The sequence below is a fragment of the Gambusia affinis genome, linkage group LG17 (genome assembly GCF_019740435.1).
Source record: "Gambusia affinis linkage group LG17, SWU_Gaff_1.0, whole genome shotgun sequence".
NCBI classification, from domain to species: Eukaryota; Metazoa; Chordata; class Actinopteri; order Cyprinodontiformes; family Poeciliidae; genus Gambusia; species Gambusia affinis.
Window position 1 is genome coordinate 1,957,813 of NC_057884.1, and position 26,272 is coordinate 1,984,084.

Consider the following 26,272-nt stretch of genomic DNA (forward strand, 5'->3'; position numbering starts at 1 on the left):
AACATGAAATGCTACTATTGTTTCTTACTAGACTAAGAAAAATAAAAGGAAAGTGTACAAAAAAATTAGCAAGCTATAATCTCATTTCTGTTATCAGAGAGTAGTTTGCTCCAGATACATCCTTTGTGACAGCGCGCAGGGCATAAAAAATACTTGGAGAGGATGATGCGTTTCTATTATCGGCTGGTTTTCATGCTGTCAAATACTGATATCGTTGTCTACTCCCTGCTGTTTTCCTGCTTTCAAAATGCGAATAAGACGTTTAGGTAAAAAACGTTGCATTTAAGCATTAAACAATCAAATGCACTGTGTATGGTGGCTAGCTCTCAGAAGCCAGTCGGCTATGTTACGTGGACACTGTAATTAGTTAGGCAGGTTAGCTTATGGAAGCTAACGCTGCTACTGACTAAACAAGGAAAGAGGCGAAGAAAAGCTTCCTGCAACTTACAGGTTGGTGGAAATGTTAAACCTATACGTGTTGTAATTGAACTGACTGTAGTGAGAATTCGACCCATGATAATTATTTTGCACATAACATGAGTAAGACGGCTACAGACATTGCTAAGTAGCTATATGGGTAGTGTTGCTGAGAATATTTATGGCCAATAAAGTTTTTTCAGGTGCAGAATCCGAACAAACTGTGTATCGATGCACCTTTATGCCAGTCCAGGTGAGTAAATTTGCTCCTCTGACAGTACCAGGAGCATTTTATTTAGAAATGAAGTTACTTTAAGCTTGTCCCCTGCTACCTGCCAAGGGACAAGCTTGTCAGCTGCAGCAGTCTGTGTCCTGCAAGCTGCTTTAGAACCCAGTTTGTGCGAAATATAATCTAATTTTCTGTCTGTGATGACAATAGATGTCGTCGTATGAGCAGGACTTTACGGAACCTTCTTGGCTGTCACTTTACACATTTAAAGCTAAACGCAGATACACCTGTCATTGGAAGATCATGTTATTTTGTAGCCGTCCTTCTTTGATAAAAGTGTTGACCTCACAACTTATACAACTTTTGAAAAAATTAGCTAGATTGTTTGAGCTAATCTAGCTCAAACAAGGTCAAATGTCATACAGGATAATTCCTCTTTTCTAAACTATTTATCCGTGACTTGGTTCTGTCTGTCCTTCTTTTTGGCAGAGCATTTTAATTTGTTTTGTAACAACTTTTGAATTTGTATTTTAATTTTGGATCATTGTGTTTCTGGAGTATACAGAGACATAATGATTGGTTCTATTTTGTGGATTAAGAAAAAAGAGATAAACATCCTCTTTACAGAAATAAAGAGTATGAGTTTATGCAAAGTGAAGGAGAAAAATCACATGGTTTGTCAATACCTTTTTAACATTTTTTTGCACTATTGGTATAGTTCTGTTGGACACTCCAACAGAACTATACCAATAGTCTTCAAACACTTACTTAAGTGTTTGAAGACAACAAGAAACTGTTGTCTCTGTCAACATTGTCCTTCTTAGCAGGTTTAGTTGAGGCCAAAGCACCCAACTGAAGCCTTTCTTATCCAGACTTTGGTAGAAAGAGAGAAACACGAGAATAACAAACAATCATGCAAATGAAAATGATGAAGCACCTTTTAATGTGTTATGTGATAAATTGATTTGTTGCTTCTTGTGACAGGCTTTCTCAGAACACAAAAATGCAGAGAAACATTTGAACTTTACCAGCTAACATCTTTTAAAACGGCTTTAATCAGAGGCTTACTCTCGCCTCGTATCCAAGGAGACGCTTAAAGGGGAAGTCCCCGGTTCCTTTAATATTTTCTCTGAAGTTGGACGTTTTTAATTCATGTATTTGGATACAAGCAAACAGTATGATATCCAGCAGTTTAAATGTTCTGCTTGCAAACAAAAACGTAGAGTTGCTGCGGGAATATGAAGTGAATAGAAAATGTAAAATAATCTGGGAGACGGCTCAGAGAAAACGCTGGAGATGTTGGATCAGGACTGAATGTGGCATCCTCCCAGCTCAAAGCTCCACTGACGTCCCTGAAAAACATCTGATGATGCTGTTTCCACTCATGCTCTCTATCAAACCTCTGAGGCCTTCAGAGAACTGCTGCTTTTCCACTGAAAGGTACTCCGTTTACTAGTTAGGTGGATTATGAAGGAAATTGACTGCATTGAAATGCCTTATTTAGAGTTATTGGAGTAAACACCTCTGAATAAAAGTGCACACCACACTATTCAGATTTCTTATTTGTCATTTGGAAAGTCAAGTACTACTTTCCTCCCAGTTCATAGTTGTCTTTGTGCGTGTTGGTTGATAACATGAAATGATAACATGAATAAATGTTGTGGTGGTTGTATTTTGACAATATTTGAGAAAGTTGAAAGGATAAGGATATTTTTTCATAATCATACTGAGCATGCTTGTAGCAACATTGGAAAGAAAAAGCTGTCCTTTGACAGGAAGAAACCTCCATCAGAACCTGGTTCAGTGAACTGAGGGAACTCAGCTCCAACGCTGAACGTTTACATTTCAGATTCTGTCCTCTTGTTGGTTTCAGTTTAAATACTAATAAAGAAAGTCATACATAACTGCTTTTTCCACATGAGCAAAAATAAATCCTTAATCAGTAAATGCATAACTGAAAGTCACACGTTGGACTCCTTGCTCTTTGCAGGTGTTGCTGGTCATGTGCCCATGGACAAAACGGCCTTTGAGGGGTGGCTGGAGTCGGTCTCTGCCACCTTCCTTTCTCTTAGCGACCAGCAGCGTAACCAGTGTCTGGATCAGCTCATTTCTCTGAGCAGCGCCGCCCAGCTCCGTCACCTGTCCAATGGCCTGGAGACGCTGCTGAAACGAGATTTCCTGCGCCTCCTTCCCCTTGAGCTGGCCTTCTACCTGCTGCGGTGGCTGGATCCTCAGACCCTGCTCACCTGCTGCTTGGTCTGCAAACAGTGGAATAAGGTAAAGGTCCTGAGCTCATGTAGTGTAACATGATACAACAGGCAGGCTGCAGTCCATCACAGTAAATGTAACAGATACAAGCAAAAATTCAAATTTTTGGTTTTACGGTGCCATGTATATTATTCTGAGAGACTTTTTGTTTGTAGAGTCTTATATATAGGAAAAAATAAGATGAAACTATTTAGTCTATCAATGTGGTAATTTTCCTTTGACTCTAAAGCAATAAATAATATCCATATAATTACATTATCAACAATTTGTGAATAGAGCAAAACACTTAGCATGCTGTAGGTAAATGTTATCATTTAGTTTGGTTAAGAATAATTATTGCACTGTCAATAAATGACTTCTAATAGATATTCTTAGTTGCCAGAGGAACACAATAACACCTTCATGAGCTCAGAAGTTCAAACTGTCAAAAACCAAGATGGATGCTCTCTGTTAAAATGTTCCTCCCATCGTCCATGTTCTTTCAGCAAACAGTTGAGACAGAGTTGTTTCACCACTATTTACCTAGAGGTTAAGTAGAGGGTTACCCAACCTCAAGTTGGGTTCCTCCAGATCACTAGATCTTCTTAAAAGATAGAGTCTCTGAGAACCGTTCTTAAAGATACAGTGCTTTCAGAAAAGTTGAGCTGACTGTCCAGGAATGACACAAGGAATTTAAAATTTACCACAGTTTCAACAGTTGGCCATCAAGTGAAACTGGGATCACTTTCAGTTCTTGTTTATCTCATTTAATTAGCTCTACCTCCTAAATGAAATGAAAAGATATGTTCTTTAGTGAGGGAATTTATATGTTACGGTTCCAGTAATGCCAGAATTAATAATGAATAATATTATATAGACTTTGTGGTATTCTGATTTAGTAATGTAATTAGATTAGTTGTGTTACCACCCCCACGCCACTAGAGGCAGTAGCAGGGCCGAAAAGATGCGACTAAAGAGCAGATTTAGAAGTACCCCGAAACCTACAGAATTTGTTAAAAACTGTGAGCTGCGCTGAAGTAAATAAAAGGGAGAAGTTCAAATACATGCTGAGGGTGAAAATCCTTTTAACTTGCTTTTCTGAACTGATTTTGTTCAGCATATATGACAGATTTCAAAAGAAAATAAAAACCGGAGGCCGCGAATAATATAGGAAATAGCGCCCCTTCACTTCCGGAGTGCAATGGTCCCATTACCAAAAAAGGTATGAGACTGACAGCGGTCCGTCCCCGCCCCTTTCTGTTTGCTGCAGTGAGGTTCTTGCCACAAGATGGAAGATTTATTCTTCACCATCATACTGCACGCCTGTTCGTGCACTGCTGCCACTCACTGGTGAAGATGGTGTATTGCACTACTTAAAACAGCCTTGAATAATGTTTCAAATACAAAGTGGTTTGTACACATCTTGCTGTAAAACTGTAGGATCAATTAAATTAAGAAATTTAAGACTAAACAAAATGGCAGAGCAATGATATATTACCACATAAAGCTACATAATTTTTAAAGTTTAATCAGTAATACTTTCATAACAAATTTATGTCGGATCAGGATTTCTTAGGTTAATGTCAAGTTGTCATAGCGAAGATATTTTGATGATGATAATACAAAGTTAATATTTACATAGAACTGTAATGAAATCTGTCATGAATCTTATTAGCTGAATTCTCTGTGAAGCAAGTTAACTCCCAGAAGCAAATATTAAAGCTATTTAGGTGTGTGTGTGTTTGTGTGTGTGTGTGTGTGTAGGTGATCAGCTCGTGCACAGAGGTATGGCAGAGTGCGTGTCGGGAGCTAGGCTGGCGGATCGATGAATCCATTCAGGATGCAGCCCACTGGAAGGGTGTCTACTTAAAAGCTAAACTGCGTATGATGCAGCTGAAGGACCAGGAGGCCTTTGAGACGTCGTCCCTGATTGGCCACAGTGCCCGAGTCTATGCCCTGTACTACAAGGACGGCCTGCTCTGCACAGGTACCTTTCATTGGCTCTGCCTCTGACTGTGTTAGTTCCTCTGTGTGACTCTGCCTGCTGTCATCATGTTTGTCTCCTTCTGTTGCAGGCTCTGATGACCTCTCTGCCAAATTATGGGATGTGCGAACTGGACAGTGTATTTATGGAATTCAGACACACACATGTGCCACGGTGAAATTTGATGAACAGAAGCTAGTGACCGGGTCCTTTGATAACACTATTGCATGCTGGGAATGGAGCACCGGAGCTAAAATCCAACAGTTCCGGGGCCACACTGGAGCAGGTCAGTATGAATGCTGACCAAATGTCCATCTGGAGTTTGCAACGCCTTAGACAATGCTGAAACTATAAAATGTTTGAGTGATTTAGAAACCTCTCCTGCCCTGACATTGACGTACATCAATCATGTTCCACGGTTTTTACTACATTGACATGTAAGAGACTCAGGGTGATGCACAACCATGGTTACAGTCTCTGTGTGTGTGTACAGTCTTTAGTGTGGACTACAACGATGAACTGGATGTGCTGGTCAGCGGTTCTGCAGACTTCACGGTAAAGGTCTGGTCTCTGTCTGCCGGTGCCTGCCTCAACACGCTCACTGGACACACCGAGTGGGTCACTAAGGTGAGATCAGCATGCTGACGGATCGTGTTTTTTGGTTGGTAACGCCGACTCTCACTGTTTGCTCTCCCCCTGGTTTGGTCTCCTATCAGGTGATATTGCAGAGGAGTGAAGTAGAATCCATGGTACACAGTCCTGGAGATTATATCCTGCTAAGTGCTGATAAGTATGAAATCAAGGTAAAGTTCTGAGCCTACTGGAAATCATTTTGTCATTGGAGGTTTTCTCATCCTCGTGAGAAGCGCTCCACAGGATGAAACTGAATGTTTTGCTCACTCTGCAGGTTTGGCCTTTAGGAAGAGAAATCAACTGCATGTGTTTGAAGACGCTGTCGGTGTCGGAGGACCGCAGCATCAGCCTTCAGCCTCGCCTGCAGTTTGATGGACGTTACATCGTCTGCAGCTCCGTCCTGGGGGTCTATCAGTGGGATTTTGCCAGTTTCGAAATTCTGAGGTAAAATGTTCAGAATATCACATTAGTTCAAGACTACCTTTATTCATCCAGCTAAATTGATTGAGAACAAATTCTCATTTTACAACAGAATATCATACAGCAGAAAACAGAAGAATATGTACAACAGCATTCATACTGATTAAATGTACTGCAGTACACATGCCTAGTCAGTAGTTTTTGAACGCAGGTACATCAGTCATGTACTATGGGTATGTGATGCTGTGAGAGCTCTGGTGGAGCACATGGACCCATGTTGTCTTCTTCGTTTTTGCTGGTAGTAACATCCGGCTGTTGATGATGTAACTCGTGTGACATAAAAAAAAAGTGTTTTCATTGCAGTTTTGCAGAATATTTGTATTTCGATTCAGCTGAAAAACCACCTCGATCTAACGCAAAAACTTAATTGAAAACTGAGTTTTTTTCCAAATTGGTGTATTTCCATGAAGCAAATTTATTTTCAACTTGTGCAGCTCTGTGGTTAATGGACACCCAGTCGATGTCTCTCTAATCCTTACAACTCTGTTGTCCTTTTCTCAGAGTAATAAAGATGGAGGACCCAGCCAACCTGTCCCTGCTAAGCTTCGGTGAGGTGTTTGCTCTCCTTTTTGATAACCACTTCCTGTATGTCATGGACCTGAGGACAGAGTCTATCTCAGGCCACTGGCCTCTTCCAGCCTACAGGAAATCCAAACGAGGATCCAGCTTCCTGGCAGGCGTCACCTCCTGGCTGAACGGCCTGGATGGGGGCAATGACTCTGGACTGGTATTTGCCACCAGCATGCCCGACCATAGCATTCACTTAGTTCTATGGAAGGAGAATGGTTAGCAAAATGGAGAGGTCACACTGTGGACGTTTGGCCTGTGAGCTACCACCATGTTCTCTCAAATATATAACTGCCAAGAAAGATCATTAACGGACCAAAGCATGTTGTCTTCACCCGTTTCTTCCTCATCATTCAAGTCCTCCTCTAGAACTTTACACACACCAACACAAACCAATGGAGCCGAAGGTCAGCTAAGAACTGAAGTCAAATGGTTACTTTTGTGCTAAAAATGGATCAGCGCCTCTTTCAAAAAAAGAAGAAAAAAAAACTTCCATGAAGCCAAAATGACGATGACCAAGAAAGCAGAAAAAAAACAAAAAACATTTTAGTAACCAAAATAACATCGATATCTTTTGTAATGTATGTAAATGTGTAAAAGTGCAGGATTATTGCAGTTTTGCTTTTGCTGGCATCTCACCAGTGAGAACGTCTGTAGCTGACTGGGGTTGCCATGTCAGTCACTGAGCTGACATCTTGGAACAGGAGCAGTGTGGCCTTAAGCTGACTATGTTTCCAACGGCGACGCATGAAGACATGAAGGGTTCTGAAGCTGACACAGTGCTGCGGTGTACCATGTCAAACACTCTGTTCGTTTTAAGGACATCTGGTTTAAATGTCAGCTTTGATAAATGTGACGTGCCTTTCAGTTCTTTACAACGGCTCCAGCAGACTGCAGTTAAGAAACCACTTCATGATCTTTTCATATTCAGACGCCTGTACATTAATTGCTATATTCTGGATATTTCTTGCTCATCGTAGTGCTTTTCTGAACTGATTGTGTTCAGCATATTTTTGTGAAATTCCACAGAAAGTTACACAGTAAAGAAAGTAAGTTTGAATGAATTTGGTTGGGTCAAATAATTTTTTTTTTTTTTTATTTGCTTATTTATATCTAAAACACCACATTTATCATTTACAGTAATCAGACTAAGTCGATTTTACGTTGTATTCTTGTCCCTGCAGCACTAATTCAGGTATTCAAAACAACAATGTGAGTTGTATGTATAATGATGAGACATAAGCGAGGTGATGTGTTTGAAATCTTTCTAGGTTTAATATATTTACATGGACTTGCATAGTGTTTGTCACGTTTTCTCCCACACGATGAGTCACCTTAATCTATCTGCTTCATTCTTTCTAATAAAACGTCGTAGTAAAAGACCTCTCTGTATGTTGTTTTGTGTTTTGCTATTACTTTTGTACATTTTTATTTAGTCTTCATTTAAGAGAAGATTTCAAGGTGTCAAATTGCAAAGGCAACTTTTATTTTTTCATGTTTAACATGTATGTAGCATTTTTATACCAACTGAAGTTAACTATACACCTGGAAAAAAACATAACACTGCCCCTTTAAAGATGTTTTATTATCTGAGGACTTTATATCACTTTCCAGTTCTTTCATTTGACTCGTTAGCTCTTAATGAATACAACTGAACAAGCCATAACTAAGTAACCTACTGCACTGCTAGATATAGATTCTGACCAGTAGTTATTTTCCCATTAATGGTTTACTGATTGTTGCATTATTGATGTCAAAGTTTTGAGCTGTAAACCTGTTTGTTTAAATGTAGGTATTTGCTAATTGCTGCTGGCTAGTCTGAAGGAGCTGAGTGGGGCCGGGCTGCTCTGTGACACTGAAGCGTGGCTGGAGGAGGATCTTTGTAGAAAGGCAGCACTCGGTAAGACCTAGCCTATAGGCACAACGAATGGTTGCCATGGGAGATTTTAGGATTTCTCAAACATGCAAGAAATAATCAAGGCAGCAATTCAGGCATGTTTTTGCTGAGGGAATAACATTGAAGCATAAGGTAAAGCTCAAAGTCATATTTATGTTTTACTTAAGCTACAGGCGAGACTGTCACTCTGTGGAGAGTCATTTCCTGCACAGGAACATGCTAGCTACTACAAGGTCTCTATGGTACGGAAGCCCATTTCTGCCATGAAAGAAAAAATAATAATTAAAGCCCAAAAGGAAGTCATAATTCCAAGTTATTATAATAACAAGGGTTATAGTTGTGACTTTCAAGGTCACACGTATCTCATAAGCAGGACTCAGAAAGTCAAAATTATGACTTTCACTCTCATAATTATGACTTCCTGGGTTTTTTCTTTCCTGGTGGAAATATAGTATAGAAATACTACAGAACCTTACTTTGACAAATCCAAACTATTCCTCTGATACACTGCAACTAAGGGACGCACTAAAGATGCAAAACATACACTGAAATCTCAAGATAAATGCCAAATGATAAACAGCAACTTATGCAGCAACATGTAAAGAAAAGGTCCATTTATTACTAATAAAAGAAACAGATTTTTTTCACTGTCAGCTTCCATAAATCCTGCACATTAGTCATGTGTCACTCGTCATCCAGGTAAGTTGGGCTGCATTTGACCGACTGAGCTGCACATTGTAAATACAACTGACTAAAACGAGGCTCTCGATAAAACAGGCTGCAGCTCGGTGGTCTTTTCCTTCTCCAGACCACAGCGGTCTCTTCAGGTCCGTCTCGTCCCTCTGCCTTCCTCTCAGAAGTCGTCGTCATCACAGATGTCCAGGTACACGTCGAAGGCTTCTCGATTGCAGTTTCCATCCGGTGTGAAGACGTACTTGTGGAAGGTCCCATCTACACAGATGGCTGCAGAACAGAGAGGCGGCTTTATAGACGGCAGGAGAAGGCAAGGATAGAAAACTACAGTGATGCTCAAAATTACTGGGAGAAATATAACCTTAGAGAAGAAAGTAAACGGACTTGAAATACATGTTTTTTTTCTGTCAGGATGTAGAAGTGAAGCTGAAGTACAGGATGATGATGCTAAAGCTAAGATGACTGGCTTTTGCTAGAAGTGTTTAAAGATGGCGGCTGCATTCGGTTACAGCGCCTCCTCCCCGTCAGTCTCACTAATGCCAAGCGTAAAAAACTCCAGGTTACTGGATGGGAGTATTTGTATTAGGACTGAAATGGTTAATTGTGATTAATCGATTATTGAAATAATCTTCCACTCATTTAGTAATTGATAAATCGTTCACTGGATTATACAGACTCAAAAGAAGAACATTTGCTGAAAGAACAACACACTCAGAGCGGTAATAAGGCCAAAACTGTACAAAAATATGTAATATTTGCATTCAAGATAAAAAAAAATTCTTCATCTGCAAATATGTTCGACCCAGAACTCATGAAGTCATCGTTTTAGCTTCACCTGATTCAAATTGTGTAAAACAAAATCTATTAGCCACCTCTTGCCATCTAATTATTAGTTAATACAAAAACTAATCAGCGATTTTTAGAAGTGGTCAAGTGTTCACTAAGGGAATGCTGTTATTGCACTTCAGACAATAAAATATTTTATTTTCTTAAAAATTCTATTATTTTCATACGTACATATTTTAACACATTTCTAATATTGTATAAAAACAGCTGAAATGGTCAAATAAAAAAATCTGCAGAATGTGGCAAATTTTTTTTTTTACCAATTAATCATCTGAATAATCAAAAGAATAATTCAGCTAACCATTACTAATATAATGGTTAGCTGCAGCCCTGATTGGTATAAATAAGATCCTACCGAAAAAGATTTTATTGTATATCTTCTTATTACAATACTGCTCCGTTTTTATCAGTAACATTTACTGAGCTTCATTCCAGCTTCTCTGCATCATGTAACACGCAGGAAATGCCACGTTTATGACGCCAAAGCACGACAGCAGGTTTCCTCACCGATGACAGAGTTCACGTTCTTGGACGTGTTTTTTCCAAAAGCACATATGCAGGCGCACTCAGCGGGCACGGTGAAGCTGGCCAGCGACCACTGGCTGTCCACGTACTGACCAATCACAGGGCCCACCTTCCCGACACGGGCCAGGCTGCAGGGAGAGAGACGCGTTCAAGCTCGCAGCAGCAGCAGCAGTGAGAGGACGGGAGCAGGCGGAGGGTCTTACGCCGAGCGTCGGTTGAGTTTGGTGTCCTTCAGAGCAAAGATGTGGACGGTGCCTTTGTCGCTGGAGGCACACAGGAAGGACGAGTCGTGGCTGAAGTTGATGCTGAAAGAGAGAAAACGGGGAACGCTTCAATGGAGGAAAGCCGATAACGCCGGTCACGTGTTTCACATGGTTAATACGCCATAACTTTACGGTGAACGCAGAGCTGTTTACTTTTTCAAAAAATGCAAAAATACTAAATGAAGACCTGGACCAAAGGCCCAAACTACATCCACCTTCCACTCTGATCTGATGTGATCTAATGTGATCTGTTTTGATCTGATGTGATCTGTTGTGATCTAATGTGATCTGATGTGGTCTGTTTTGATCTGATGTGATCTGTCGTGATCTAATGTGATCTGATGAGATCTGTTGTGATCTAATGTGATCTGATGTGGTCTGTTTTGATCTGATGTGATCTGTCGTGATCTAATGTGATCTGATGTGATCTGTCGTGATCTAATGTGATCTGATCTGTTGTGATCTAATGTGATCTGATGTGGTCTGTTTTGATCTGATGTGATCTGTCGTGATCTAATGTGATCTGATGTGATCTGTCGTGATCTAATGTGATCTGATGTGATCTGTTGTGTGCTGCAGTCAGCACCAGTAGAGCGTGGCCGGGTCGGTGCCTCTACGTAGCTCCACCAGCTTGTCTCTGGTCGTGGTGTCGAACAGTCGGATCAGGGTTCCTTTGCGGGACGCTGACGCCGCCACGCTGCCTGGCTGGTTCAGCGCCACGCAGGCGATCTCGCTCTGGTGGGCGTTGATGGTAAACGGCGCCGACGACGTGCCGGGCTTGGTGTTGGACAAGTCCTGAAAGAGACAAGACGTGCCAGCTTGTTGGCTAAAACAACAGAGTCAGACACACTCGTCCTCCCACGAGTCTGGAACTTACAACCAGCTGCAAGCTGCCACATTTGTGACCTGGGAATACCAACAGCTGTTTCTCCAGACTGGGACACAGATCACAGATACCTGCAGGTCGGAGAGAAATGCTGTCAAGAAGTAAGACAATAAGAGGAGAGACAAAGAAGCTACAGAATAAGAAAGAGTTTCACCTTTAGGATTGTCTCTGGTGTCGAATTCAAAAAGCTTGACTGGATTGTCTGGGAAACTGTAAACGAAGATCTTGTTCTTCAACACGATGATGATCCTACGACAACAGGCGATCTCATGATCAGTGGATCCATGTGGCCGGATGGGGACGGGTAACAGTGGTCAGAGGAAACTCACTTGTCGTGCCTCATGCGAACGGCCAGAACCGATTTGGTGAAGGTGAACTCCAGCACCAGCTTATCCTTGGGGTCTCGGGACTCTCGAGCGTCATCCCAGATCAGAACTTAAACCAGAGGAGAGCAAATCCAAGTGATGCCCAATAATTTAATGAATGAGAAACACATGTTCTATTCTCACTGTAGGAGTGACCCACCTACAACAGACATGCCTTTAATACCAGACAAAACTCTGTCAGTACTCTTACAATGCCTCTGCCTCGAACCCACACTATGAATGGCTGATTATGTAAATTTTAATACAGAATAAATGTACATGAAATTGATGGAATGCCTCAATCTGTTTTCAGTCTGTTACAGTTTTATTTGTATCTTTGTTTTTTATTTAGTTTTGATATGGCTGATGTAGCCATATCAAAATGCACAGTGGGGAAGTTGGTAGCACTGCTGCCTTGCAGCAAGAAGGCCGTGGGTTCGATTCCCAGCCCTGGTCTTCCTGCATGAAGTTTACATGTTCTCCCTGTGTGGGTACTCCCACAGTCCAAAAACATGACCGTCGTCCATTGACCGTTAGGCACCAGGTGATCCTACTAGGGACAAGAGTGTCTGATAATGAGGGTGTCTGAAATAGTTTGTGCAGGAATGATTGTAATGTTTGGTGTGGAAACCAAGAAGAATAATTTCTGCTACAGCAGAGACTAGTGGGGATCCTTTACTAAGCAAATACATATTCCAAATATCTACAGCAGGTACAACATAAACGAAGACAGGTCAGGCTGATTATAAAAAATAAAAGAACATTCTGGAGAAGCCGACGCACCGGAGATTTCAGAGAATTTGGGATTGACTCCTCCTCCAACCAAGGCCAGCAGGTTGGAGCGATGCAGCATGGAGCACAGCGCCACACTGCCCACCTGCTCATGGTCTGCAACAACACAAACACTCAAACAGGACACTGACTTGTAACAGTATTGGGACAGTTGTCATGACGACAGAGGTCTTCATCTCTCAGGCATACGTTCAGCATCACATTTTCATCGCGTGAGCTGTAAACCAGAGGTGGGCGGAGCCATCCAAAACATTGATAATTTTGACAGTATGTTGTGGAAAAAAAAAATTAGACTTTAGTTACAGATTTACTTACAAGCTTTCCTATTTCTATGTTGTGGTACCTCAACTCTAACGCAGAAAAAAAGTGTAGACAAATTTGTTTTGTTTTTCTATTGTTTTTGTTTATGTTAATTATATGTAGGCCTGTCATAAATTTTTTGCTGGAAAATAAATTGATAAACCATAAAAATGGCTAAATGTGAGAACTCTGATATATCAAACTGAAGTAATAAAAAGTATCAGTATCAGCATCAGCGATACCAGACAATGCCGTATCGCCCACCTCTACTGCAAAGCATTTATTTCCAGTCACTAACAGGCCAGAGGTTTGTTGATTAGCTGATAAAAACTCTCATTAAAGTGGTGGAGTGATGGCAGGCGGCTCATCAGCCACTTCCACCAGGACTCACCCAGGTGACCCTTCTCCATCAGCGGCTCCACGTTGTAGATTTTCACCCCCGTCTCCATGGCGCAGCAGAAACAGCCTGCAGACGACAAACAGCTCAAACTTCATCTCTTTGTTAGTTCTGCAGGTTTTCAGTCGGGAGCGCCTCCAGCTGTTTACACAATGAATCCATGAAATGTTGAAGCTGATGCCGTTTCTAAACACTCAACACCATTCAAAAACAAACTGAGTTGATCTCTACGGAAGGTAAAAAGGGTCAAAAATAGGCAACTTTTCACACAACATTGGCACTGACTTGATGTGATGAAGTTGTTTGACGTAAGCCTTACTCATGGTCATTTGTGTGAATTGTCCATTAATGTTGCATATGACAGTTTTAATTTAGATCAGAAGAATGTGTAAATATGTACAAAAAAAATATGTACATATATATACAAGTTAAATTACACCTTAGGTTTGAGAATATTTGTGATTATATCCACAATACATCAAAAAACTTGATGTTTAAGTACATGAATTAGTAGATCTGTCACAAAAAGACATTTTGCTGGACGATAAATTATGTTTAGGAAGACATCTTGTTTTGTTCAGCCAAATATTTTATTTAGCCGAGAGCACTACCCAAAGATTTGGCTGTTAGCCTATTATTGCAAACACTTTTCATCTTTGTGATTAAAAAGGAAAACTACAGTAAGCTGGGTTGATTGAGTAAAAAATAATGTGGTTTTTAACATTTTCATATAAATCTCATTAAGAGAAATCTCATTATTTCAGTACCACAGTCCATAAAATACAAACGTATTTAAATAAAGTTTAATTATACCAACTTGATTGGACATTTCCTACTGTTATGGATTACAGTTGAAATATTTCTTTTCCTCTCAATAGAAAACACACTTGGCTCAGTGATTCTTTGTTCATCAGTGTCTTTTGTCTGGTTTCCAGAGGATCAAAGCTTTGATGTTTAACTGCATTTCTCCTCTCATAGAAGTTACCTTAACTATTGCTGTCTTTAGCGTTGTGAACTTTTCCTAATCCACAGAAAGTTCTCATGGCTCAAAGTGTCAAGTATGTCATTTATATCAAACCTGTCTGTCTTATAAAGCGCCTGAGACATTTCTAAGTTGGTGCTATATAAACAAACATGAACTGAAAGGAATACTACCTTACGATCTATCATGGGAGAACAAATATCCAAAGGAATATAGAAGGTATGTATTAGTGTTTATTCTCGTTTGCTGGACCAACAAATAAAATCAGGAAGGACATTGCATATTTTCATTTTCAGAATCAATCCCATAAAACAAAAATGTGTCAATTCGATGAATAACTCTCCAAACACCGACAGCTCTGATGCAACCAAAACTGTAGGAGTAGAGAGAGCAAAACAACAACAGCCTCCCCCAGGCCTGTAGACGTCTGCGGTGGTTTCTCTTATTCTGCTCTCCGACTGGAACACATCCACAAGTTGCGGCAGTTGGGGATATTTTGTGCAATTGTAAAACTTCGCCTTACTGACGAAGCCTTTTTCCTAAAGTGGGACCAGAGTGAAGCTTACTTTGGTCCTGGTTGAACTGGAGGCTGTTGACTCCTCTCTGCTGAGCCATGGCTGCTGTAATCCTCCGGAACGACGCCTTTATTCACAACCGCTGGACAAACCGGAACAGGAGACACAGCTTTCAGGCGGCAGGTAGAGAGAGACGGCCGCTGTAGCTGGAACTATAGCTGCGTCATTAGCATTAGCTTCAACGATGTAAACAAACAAACCGCTGCTCTTCCTCTGCTTCGTTCCATTGCTGCCGGTTTCTTGGAGCATCACTGCCACCAGGTGGTCGGGAGGACAAATCTGCATTCTAAAAATCTAATTTGCTAAGGATATGTTTAGTGACACTGAAGCAAAAATCGTTCCAATCCTAAAATAATGGCCCCACGAAATTGCCATTTAAAATGTATTAATTCAGTGACAGGACATGATCACTTATGGGCAGCGAGCATACTCTTACAAATGTTAGACATTTATAAACAAAGCACTGAGTTTTCTCAGGTACACAGAGCTCAGAAGTTCTGAAGCACTCTTCCACCTTGTGTGTTGTTCTGAAAGCGTCTTTCATGCTGGAATTATAACAAAATAAAAACTGGAAATGTACAGTCTGGATGGAAAGACATCTGTGGTAAACCATGTGAATTACTCAGCAGAAAGTGAAATGTTATTTACTACATCTACATAGTGAATAACATTTTTATATTTAGCAGGTAAAGTGTATATTAGTTCTACATCTAATCAGACGTTAGTTATACAACAGGGGAAATATTTCACTATGCTCACGTACTAGAAGAAACTACATGGGCATCTGCTTGTCTAAACTGGTGGGATTGGACAAACAAAAAACAATAGCAATAATCATATCTAGGTTGCAATCCTTTTTTTTTAAAAAAAAGAAGGAAAACTGCTAATCAGTGAAGGTTCTGTGTTCCCTGCTGTTGAGAAAGCGAGATAGTTGTTACTTGTTGCTCGTCTCATCAGGTCCATTAATGTCGTGTGTAAAAGTGAAACCACAAAGACAACAGTCACTGTTCAACTTCACAATCAACCAGAATTTATTCAAACAATCAAATGCATAAAATCACATCAACATCTCAACATAATCAGCAGAAGCCAAAGCCACAAAGAAGAAATTAATTACCTTAGAAAAATACCAAAATACGAAGACGAGCCTTCGGAGACCACAGAGTGGGGCAGTTAAGACAGTTCCACCCCACTGATCTGACCAGCTGTTTTAGCTCAATTACTTTCATATGAATGCATGTTTCTACTGTCTGATGCGTTCTAACGTAGTTCAGAGGTGGTCTCAAACAGCCCGTAATGACGTGTTGCTGTTTGCACGCCAGAGACCATACATTACCAAGGCCAAGGGATAAATCTGTCCACTGTCTAAGCTGTCCTCCCTGAGTACCTTCCCAGGGCACTAACAATAGATGTGTTTATTTCATACAGAAACATTTTACTCAAGGAAGCGAGACCAAATGTTTATCAGCTGTCCGTGTTTTTCATCCCTTCAAACTGGTTCCTGAACCACACAGAGCTCTCCTGACCTCTCCTCTGACACAGTGCATCAAACAGCAGATTTTGATTATAAATATTAACCAGTTTCATATAATATCTTCAAACTCATAAAACGGACATGAGCAGTTTCAATACCAAAATATCTGTTACATTCAATATTTTCTGATTAGTGTTCAACTCCTTTGCTTGATAATGAACTAAAACATTTTCAGATGAATGACATATACTTCTTAAGACTATGGTCTAATATAAAAAAAACTACTGATTAGATTCATTTTAATCAAATCGTGCTCATTTAAGAAAATATTTTTCTGCTGATTAAGTTATATATTGATTAAACTATGAGTCTAAATCTAAGCTAAATTGAGGCCTACTCAAAACAATCATGATCAATGTAATATTTCAACATGCACTAAAGTTTAAACATCATTACAACTACCATGTTTAAATTCATATTTCCAACACCCCTCTGATGGTTTCCATGTGCTTCCAGGAGGCGATGGTGGAAAGAGAGGAATTCAGCCTTCCGCTGTAGTATTTGATTTGAGGGAATCTAGGAAGAAAAAAGAAAACCAAGTCATTTGTTCAGTTGAGTTTTCCACAAAAACCTTTGCTCAAAATTTCAGAGTTTAATTTGAACTGTTGAGCAGCAAAAATTTTTTAATAAAGTAATAGAATAAACCTTTCATGCTTTATGGAAAAATCTGTTGGTTTCTAACTGAGATTGAAAAGGTTGATGTTTCTGCAGGTTGCCACATCAACAATCTGTTGCAGCCCCAGTTTAAGAGTCAACCTCCTTTTTTACCAGGATCTTTTTAAAAACAAAGGAACCCCGTCAAGATTTGAAGGTACATTTATCCTTACTCTGTTGTATAAACCATAAACAGTCGTTTTTTTACTGGCTGCAAAACATTTCTGACCCACTCCTACGTTTATTCACACGTGACCAATGACAAGCTTAAATTAGTTTTCTTTAAAATGTAACAATGTCTGAAGGCTAGAGACGCAGTCACTCCTTTACATTTTACACACACAAACACAGCCACTGTTCACCTGGACAGCAGGTCCACATTAGTACGTACCACATTTATAGAGATGATTGACTTTCTGTATGTCTGACTCCGTCAGTCTACGCCTCTGTCCCATGTTCCTTGCGTCTCTCTTTGGGATGATGGTGGGTTCTCCGTTTATTGAAAAGAAAGTCCTGACAAATGAACAGTAATCTTTACAAAAAAAATTACATTTAACAAACTTTTGTTTATATATATATATATATATATATATATATATATATATATATATATATATATATAAACTACCTTACCGTCCATAGTGCAGTATGGAAGCGTAGTCGTACGGAATACCAAAAGTTTTCCCACGAATTATTCTGAAGTTGCTCTCCACACCTGAAACAGTCAGACCAACGTTTTAGACAGGAAACGGATCACCTCAGTCCTCATAATGTGGACTGAAGCATTCAATGTTTGCCTAAAGTGGAGATGAAGCCATTGTTCTTCTTCTCAACATGTTCAATCACAGTGAAGTTAAGTTTCTAAATACTCCTTCTCAGACATGTAACTGTTGTAATAAATACTTTAATCAGTGGGATTGCCTCAAAAGAGAAGCAAAGAAATCAGCAATGACCTTAAGGTATTTCTTCCCAATAAATACTTATTGGGAAAAATAATTGAACAGGAGCAATCAGAATTCAGCCTAGGCTTAAAGTAGATAGAATTTATTAATTTATTTTTAATTAAGAGACCGTCTCATCCAGTTGTTTTTTTTTACACTAACAAACTAAACTAATTGCTGCTTTATAGAGCACCTGAGTGCCTTGGTGTACAGGAACACCAAATCTTATAACTAGTATGATGGATGTGACATTAATTGATTATGTCAAACACAAACAGATTGGAAAACAATTGGATCACAACATATCTGTGCCTGAAATTCTTAATTGATTTGAATTAATACATAAATCCAAGTCCACCAAACCATTTGATTTGAAAGGCAATGACATGTTACAGTACTACAAAACCTTTGTCTCAGAGGAATTTCCACATTTATTTTAGCTCCTCCGTCTAAATTGATCACTTCTAATGTGAGGGTTCAGAATAAACAATGAATGAACGTTTTTCAAGGAAAGCAATCCAAATTCTGATTTGTAATTGTTTATGATGATGAAACATTTGGCCTCCAAGGTACAATTTTTTAGCTGGAAAACGTCAACAGGTATAAGGACAACAGTCACTGGGCAATATTTCTGATGACAATAGAAATACTGTTGTCGGAAATGTTGCTTGGGATTTGTTTTAATTGGACATACTTGAAATTGAGGTATGAAGTTGGGTTTATAAATAAACTTTTGGGAGTATGCTCTTATGTAGAATAATTTGCTTACACAGGTCATGCAACTTCATGGACATTTAAGAACGGTGGGTTGATGTCAAATCAAATTGTTTTTTCGATTTTAAATTCCTGAATTATGTTTGTTTTCTTTAAACATAAGAAAACACACGGGGATATTAGAGATAAACCATTATTGATAAAACATCTGTCTATTTGTAATTCTAGACTGCTGATTTGGAAAACTTATGAGTTTTCCAAACATTTTATGGATTATAAAGAACTGCAAGTGGTCATTTATTGAATGTGTAGCATTAAGTGGTCACATGTACTAAAATCAAAAGCTATTTCAATCAAAAACATCTTAACAGACTGAGTTCCATGTTAACATAGAACCTTCTTTAATATCACGGCACAATTCTTGATCCATTGAACTTGTGAGTTTGTGGATAGTTTCTGCTTGAATTTCTCTGCAGGATGTCAGAAAACCTTCCCAGAGCTGCTGTTTTGATATGAACTGCATCCACCCTCAGATCTTCTGCTTGAGGAAACTCCAAAGGTTCTCAATAGGGTTGAGGTCAGAGATCAGAGGACCACACCATGACTTTCTCCCCTTTTATGCCCATAGCAGCCAATGACACAGTGGTATTCCTTACAGCATTCATTTGTCATGCATGAAGATGATTTTGCTACTGAAGGTTCGGCTCTTCTTTTTGAACCATGAAAGAAAGTGATCAGTCAGAAAGTCCATCTACTTTGCTGAGGTCATTTTCACACCTTCAGGGACTCTGAATGGGCTGACCAGCTCTGTCCCCATGAATTCGGCCCAAATAATGACTCCACCACCTCCTTGCTGACGTCACAGCCATGTTGGGATGTGGTGGTCATCCACCACCAATCCACTACTGCTTCCATCTGGACCATCCAGGGTTGTACAGCAGTCATCAGTGAACAAATCTGTTTGAAAATTAATCTTCATGTATGGCTGGGCCCACTGTCACCGTTTCTGCTTGTAAGCTCTGGTTAGTGGTGGCCCAATAGTACCAGTACACAACAAGCCTCTGGATGATCCTCCACCTTGAGGTTCCAGAGGCTCCAGCAGCTTCAAATAACTGTTTGCTGCTTTGTAAGGGCATTTTAACAGCTGCTCTCTTAGTCCGATGATTTTGTCTAACAGAAACCTTCCTCATTATGTCTTTATCTGTACAAACCCATCTTTGTTCTGAATCAACCACAAATCTCTTCACAGTACGATAACGTTTCAGTTTTTGTTAAATATCTAACGTTTTCATATCTTGTCATACGGCACTACACTATCTGATGATTTTCATCAGCAGAGAGTTCCTTTCTCTTTCCCATATTGCTTGAAACCTGTGGCCTGCTTAATAATGTGGAACATCCTTCTTAAGTAGATTTCCTTTAATTGAGCTCACCAGACAAACTAATCAAACTCTCTGAAATTAATTATAGGGATTCAAAGAGCCTTGCCACAAAATATTATCTATGAATTTAATAGCACAACAAAAAAATTTAATCTTTATGACACTTAAATACAATTTGCCTAATAATTTGGAACATGGTGTATTTGTTGAATTCAGAAGCAATATAGATGTCACATTACCTTCGATCATGTTTTTCACGATAACTTCAATATAGTCAGCCCGGTCCGACCTGGTGTGTTCATGCGAAAAGCCAAGAGTGTGAAGGATCTCATGAGCAATGCTGCCCACTGAGCATAATGGCGAAAGATACACAAACTGCCTGCCTTCTCGAAAGCCGATGTTTGAAGCACAGCTAAGGGGCAACAGATGACACACAGACATGTTATTAGACACAATCATTCTGATCCCAACTCTCTCCTGAGCAGGCTGGGTTGAGCATGTGTTCTGTTGGTGGCCTAGGCATATTAAATTAATTAGCTGAAACCCTGCATGAAGCACCATACCCATGTCCACACCTGGTTGAAAAGTCTACATACCCTTTTCCAGGACGGAACAACACGTAGTTTGGATCAGAGTTTCTCTTGTGGAAAGTTATACAGGTGTGCTCAGACACCATGTTCATGCCAGCCAGGATATTCTCCGTCATGAATTCTTAAAAAAAATAAACTCAGTTACAACTTTTTGTGAGTGGTGCTAACTAGTTTACTTACTACTTACCTATGAGTGGACTGATCTCATATGCCAAGTCTGTAGTTGGCCAAGGTTTACCATTTGTATTCCTCTGTTTCTGTAAAGCAACATACAGGTGTACAAAAATATATATATATACATTACTGATGTTCAGTTGACATTGTTTTAAAGTTGGTTTCGACCTAGACAGGATGCTGAGGTTGAAACTTTTATCCAATTTCTAATCCTGCTTTTTCCTATTGCGAGACACCAGGGGAACTGGTGCCTATCGCTGGCAATCAGAGGGCAAGGCAGGGTCCACAGTGGATCCATCACAGGGCAAGACATATGATAAACAAGACAAAACCATTCATGTACACTCTGACTGGTGTTGAAAAACAACCTCTAACATCCCTCCATTTCCAGAATTTGTCCTTGTGTCATTGTAAATGCTACTTTCATTGCATCTAGACACAAAAGAATCAACCTTTAATTAGTAATCATGCTATGTAAATGACTAACAAGATCTGATCAAACAAGAAAGTCAATTTTGGAGAAAGCATGAAGCAGTGGGAAGATCAGTGTTGATTCAACAGCAGAAAAAAAACTGAATGAAAGTAGCATTTACAATGATGTAAGGACAAATTCTGGAAATGGAGGGATGTTAGAGGTTGTTTTTCACTTTAACTGTCGAAAGATAAAAGTTACATTTGAGGAACCTCACGTAGGCCTGTTTACAACCAGTCACATATTCTTAAGAACTACATGTGCAAATGAGTAACATTTACTGAAATGTATCACACTAGCAAGTGTTACATATTCTTAAGAACTACATGTATCAATGAGTAACATTTACTGAAATGTATCACACTAGCAAGTGTTACATATTCTTAAGAACTACATGTGCAAATGAGAAACATTTACTGAAATGTATCACACTAGCAAGTGTTACATATTCTTAAGAACTACATGTATCAATGAGTAACATTTACTGAAACATATCACACTAGCAAGTGTTACATATTCTTAAGAACTACATGTACCAATGAGAAACATTTACTGAAATGTATCACACTAGCAAGTGTTAATATTCTTAAGAACTACATGTATCAATGAGTAACATTTACTGAAATGTATCACACTAGCAAGTGTTACATATTCTTAAGAACTACATGTACCAATGAGAAACATTTACTGAAATGTATCACACTAGCAAGTGTTAATATTCTTAAGAACTACATGTACCAATGAGAAACATTTACTGAAATGTATCACACTAGCAAGTGTTACATATTCTTAAGAACTACATGTACCAATGAGTAACATTTACTGAAATGTATCACACTAGCAAGTGTTACATATTCTTAAGAACTACATGTACCAATGAGTAACATTTACTGAAATGTATCACACTAGCAAGTGTTATAGAAAAAAAAATCATCAAATTAAAGTGATGAAGGAAATTACAAACTCATAGTCAGCACTGACTAATCGTGCTACCATAAATAATGCAGTAAAACAGTTACACTGTAGGTTTTCTATGTTTATTCTTACACAGGAATGCGCACACCCACACACACACCCCCACCCACACACATTGCGGGGTCAGGGGGTTCAACCCCTGTCCAGCCTTATGCCCTCTCCCACGCAAATCCTGAGAGCTGATAACTGATGAGCACAATGACCTCAGCTCATCCTGACGGGTGAGGTCAGTCCCACATTTTGCAGTAAACCAGACACACATGCACAAACACTGATCATCAAAGCTATCGATCCTTCACCTGATGTGATGAGACATCCTGTTGGTGTTTTAAGTTGTACTGAAAATTTGTTTTCCAAAGAGATAGAGTTTCCTTGGGGGGTCGCAATATGTGCCGACCCCAGAGGTCTGTCCCGCATTTTGTTTTAAAACTGGACACACATGCACAAACACAATTGACTTAGTGAGAAAAACCAGAGGTAACTACCCTCCCCCCCCAAAAAAAACAACAACAATGTGCTGCATCGATCAGAATAACAGATGTCCAAGGAATGTTTATCCTGTCACAGGATGGGAGGATGGGACGCGGGGGGGGTAATTTGACACCGGAAATTAAAAGGAATAAATTAGGGTCTTTAATCCATCAAACTCCGATTAAAATTTGACAGAAGGGTGCCTATATATCTCTCTCATATACTGTGTTGAAAACTTGATATGCAATTAGCAATACTGTAAAGAGTAAGCAACTCTGTAGCAAGTTTATTGTCAGGCAATGAAGGGGTGGAGGGAAACCAGACCTGTGAATCAATTAAACTAAAGATAAATGCATGGATGAGTTTCACTAGATCTTGGTTGAACTTGTTGGTCTCGATTTAGTTTCAAGGAAAAGACAACAAATAAGTTACCATGGAGATAGATCCTGTGCAGCAAGCCTGCTCCAGATCTTGCCAACAGCCAGACTTAGTTGACCCTGGAGCCTTACCTACTCTGTCAAAGCTCACACTGATCAGAAGTAAGTTTTGTCCGTGTCTGTTTTGGTCATTAAAAAATAAATATTAATAATAATTACCCTGCATTAAAGTACCACCAGTTCATTTTGGTATTCAGTCAAGTTATTTTAACCAGTGGTGGTTTCTGATATGGGCAACTGCCCTAGGTAATATCTTGTGAGAAGCGGCAAGAGCCCACATATCAATTGCAGCTGAAACTTTGCCGATTTAAAATGGACTGCATAGCAAATAAACCCCAAGTGTCAAAGAGCAAAGAAGTGTTGCTTGTTCTTACCGATAAAATTATGTCTCCCTCCACCACTGGCAGGGCACGAGATAGAAGCTCTGGGAAAACATTCATGTTAAATTTATTATTTTACAGTTTCTGATTTTAAGGGTAAAAATATCCCAAGGTATAGCTCTGCAATACAATTTTTTTGCCATTATTTAGCCATTTGAAATACTTCAGGACAAAGAAGGAAGACCACTTTCAGGAACAAATTTAATTTTTAGAAAAAGCAAGACATGATTCTTGTGAGGAGAACAGTGTGCCTTTTAAAATTAAAAAATACAATTCTTTCTGAACGCATTCTAACAGTTTTTCTTATAGTATTGATCTTGGTTCTTTGTCTCCTTTAGTTGCTTGAAATGCCTAAATGCATACACTCTTGAAAGTCTTGAAAACTGTTTTGTTTTCTTTCTACCCAAGATCAACCAAACTGTCAACTGAAACTGAAATCACAGACAATGTGACCTTACCTTGTAATGTCTCTGGGTCCTGGCCCACATATTGCGCTACCTTTTTGTTACACAGAGACGCTGTGGAAAAAAAACAAAACAAAAAAAAAAAACTGTCACACAATCACTCATTCATATATAAAGAATGACTAAGGAAAACATTGATCATAACACTCAATTCCCCCAGAGAACTGGAGTTTACGGTTTCTCAAAAGCAGTGAGGAACCATGTGGATCTTTCTACAGACATTTACAACAATACAGGATTAAAGGGTGGGTGACTTCTTACCGTTTTTCACATAGGCAGCTAAAGTTAGAGCCACTAAAAGCTGAAGCAGCATGTCTGTGTCCCAGTCGAGCTTGCAGCACTACTCTCACTGTCTTCACATGAAGTGAAATCAGCTGGGAGCTGCAGCCTTGTTAAAAACCCAGCAGAACTGGAAAACCCACCTCATTATAGCCTGAAGTAGGCTGGATTTTGTTTTAAAAGCACAAGACTTGGCTACGACTGGCAATTAGTGGAGTCTCACACTACTACATATAATAATAATAATAATAATAATAATAATAATAATAATAATAATAATAATAATAATAATAATAATAATAATAATAATAATAATAATAATAATAATCCTTACTATGGCAATAGTTAACACATGTGTGTGTTTTACTGAATTTGCCATTTGTGTAAGCATCTTTGTGTGTAAGTTTGCATAGTTGTATTTGTGAAACATGATTTGTAAACCGTAAAAAAGAAGAATTTGTGTGTAAATATGTGGTCATATGCATACACTAATATTAAGAAATCACGAATACAAAATAAAAGTAAACACACACAATTACAATTTCTACACAGATTTTTCACTGATTTCTTGCATTTATCTCTTACAATGGTAGAAAAATACAATTCCTGAAGTTGCGGAAACGCAGACGAACCTGTTCAGTGAATTGGAACAAGATTGGGTGCCTAAAAATTGATTCTCGAAATTAGAACAATCTACCGATCTGATTGGACGGAGCGAGAGACCGGAACCCGCGTTGCTGATTGGTCCACAATTGGAACCACTGGCAATTAGTCCCCGAGACGACAAGCTCAACTTGGTGTCTCTGCTTTTCCGAAAATGGATAGATAGTTTACCCAGTTCAAGTGTTATTATTGTAAGTGTTTTAAAATTTTTGAGCTTGAGCAGGTCAAAAGTAGTCTATGATAATTGCATGCAGCAGAATAGCAAGTTAATTAAGCAGTAACTCGAAAGCTTTAAATTGGACCCTAACTTCAGGGTCGTACTGTAACTTAATTAATCAAAATTACGGAATAAGTAATGATAGTCGGGATTTGTGATTATTTGAAAATGTATTTCAGAAAATGAATGCAGTTTTAACTTAAATAATTACGTTTAATTTTAATCTCATCATCTCAAAAAAAGAAAGTGGTGTAGGGGAGACTTTTCCACTCCAGAGTGGTCAGTTTTAATTGAATTTATTTCGTAAATTTAAAAAATTTGATTTTAATAGTAAGCGTGATCACAAATTAAAATTCAAGGACGGTCTCTGGAGCTTTGGGTTACATATGAACCCGCTCCCATGTGATGTTGTTCCGGGTAACACTGGAAAGAGACTACCTCTCCCGGAAATTTCTTCTGTTTCGTTGAAGAAAAGTTTCTACAAAGCAAATAATTTATTTTTAACCCTTGTGTTGTCTTGCGGGTCAAAAGTGACCCATTACCATGTTTACCGGTAGGAAAAATACCCTAAACGATTTTTTCCTGGATTGAAATTGTATAACTTTTCCTAAATTGACCCCGACATTAGAAAAAGCGATACTTTGTTTTTGTTTATATTTCCATGTGGGCTGTACACGATCTTTTCTTGCTCTCCACTGTGTGGACTCTAATCAATCTTCCAACTGATAGTGAATGCCCTCTGGTGGCGAAAAAGCGCCACTACATAAAAAACGTACTCTGGGGTTTTAGATCCATCCAAGTTAAAGACTAAATAATTTGTTAGTCATACTGTCATGTAAAACAAAAC

The 26,272-nt window shown here is 39.1% G+C and overlaps 3 protein-coding genes across 3 annotated transcripts; 1 reads left to right on the forward strand and 2 right to left on the reverse strand.

Moving 5' to 3' along the window:
* Nucleotides 1-129: 129 nt before the first annotated feature.
* fbxw2 (F-box and WD repeat domain containing 2) lies at nt 130-7,939 on the forward strand. Its single transcript, XM_044096589.1, has 9 exons — nt 130-450; nt 621-670; nt 2,637-2,923; nt 4,658-4,880; nt 4,969-5,163; nt 5,371-5,504; nt 5,594-5,680; nt 5,785-5,954; nt 6,492-7,939. The coding sequence occupies exons 2-9, from the start codon at nt 649-651 to the stop codon at nt 6,778-6,780; spliced, it is 1,407 nt and encodes a 468-aa protein (XP_043952524.1). The 5' UTR covers nt 130-450; nt 621-648; the 3' UTR covers nt 6,781-7,939.
* A 1,114-nt stretch (nt 7,940-9,053) lies between these two features.
* On the reverse strand, nt 9,054-15,335 carry wdr45 (WD repeat domain 45). The gene is made up of 10 exons (XM_044096590.1): nt 15,070-15,335; nt 13,516-13,590; nt 12,816-12,920; nt 11,997-12,102; nt 11,822-11,916; nt 11,659-11,738; nt 11,368-11,576; nt 10,722-10,823; nt 10,501-10,646; nt 9,054-9,417 (listed from the first exon to the last, which is right to left on the reverse strand). Exons 1-10 carry the CDS (start codon nt 15,116-15,118, stop codon nt 9,308-9,310), a joined length of 1,077 nt encoding a protein of 358 aa, XP_043952525.1. The 5' UTR covers nt 15,119-15,335; the 3' UTR covers nt 9,054-9,307.
* A 750-nt stretch (nt 15,336-16,085) lies between these two features.
* On the reverse strand, nt 16,086-24,637 carry LOC122819680 (zinc metalloproteinase nas-7). Its single transcript, XM_044096592.1, has 9 exons — nt 24,528-24,637; nt 24,261-24,320; nt 23,797-23,846; nt 21,081-21,150; nt 20,900-21,014; nt 20,543-20,715; nt 17,900-17,981; nt 17,658-17,779; nt 16,086-17,128 (listed from the first exon to the last, which is right to left on the reverse strand). Exons 1-9 carry the CDS (start codon nt 24,577-24,579, stop codon nt 17,094-17,096), a joined length of 759 nt encoding a protein of 252 aa, XP_043952527.1. The 5' UTR covers nt 24,580-24,637; the 3' UTR covers nt 16,086-17,093.
* Between the last annotated feature and the right edge of the window lie 1,635 nt (nt 24,638-26,272).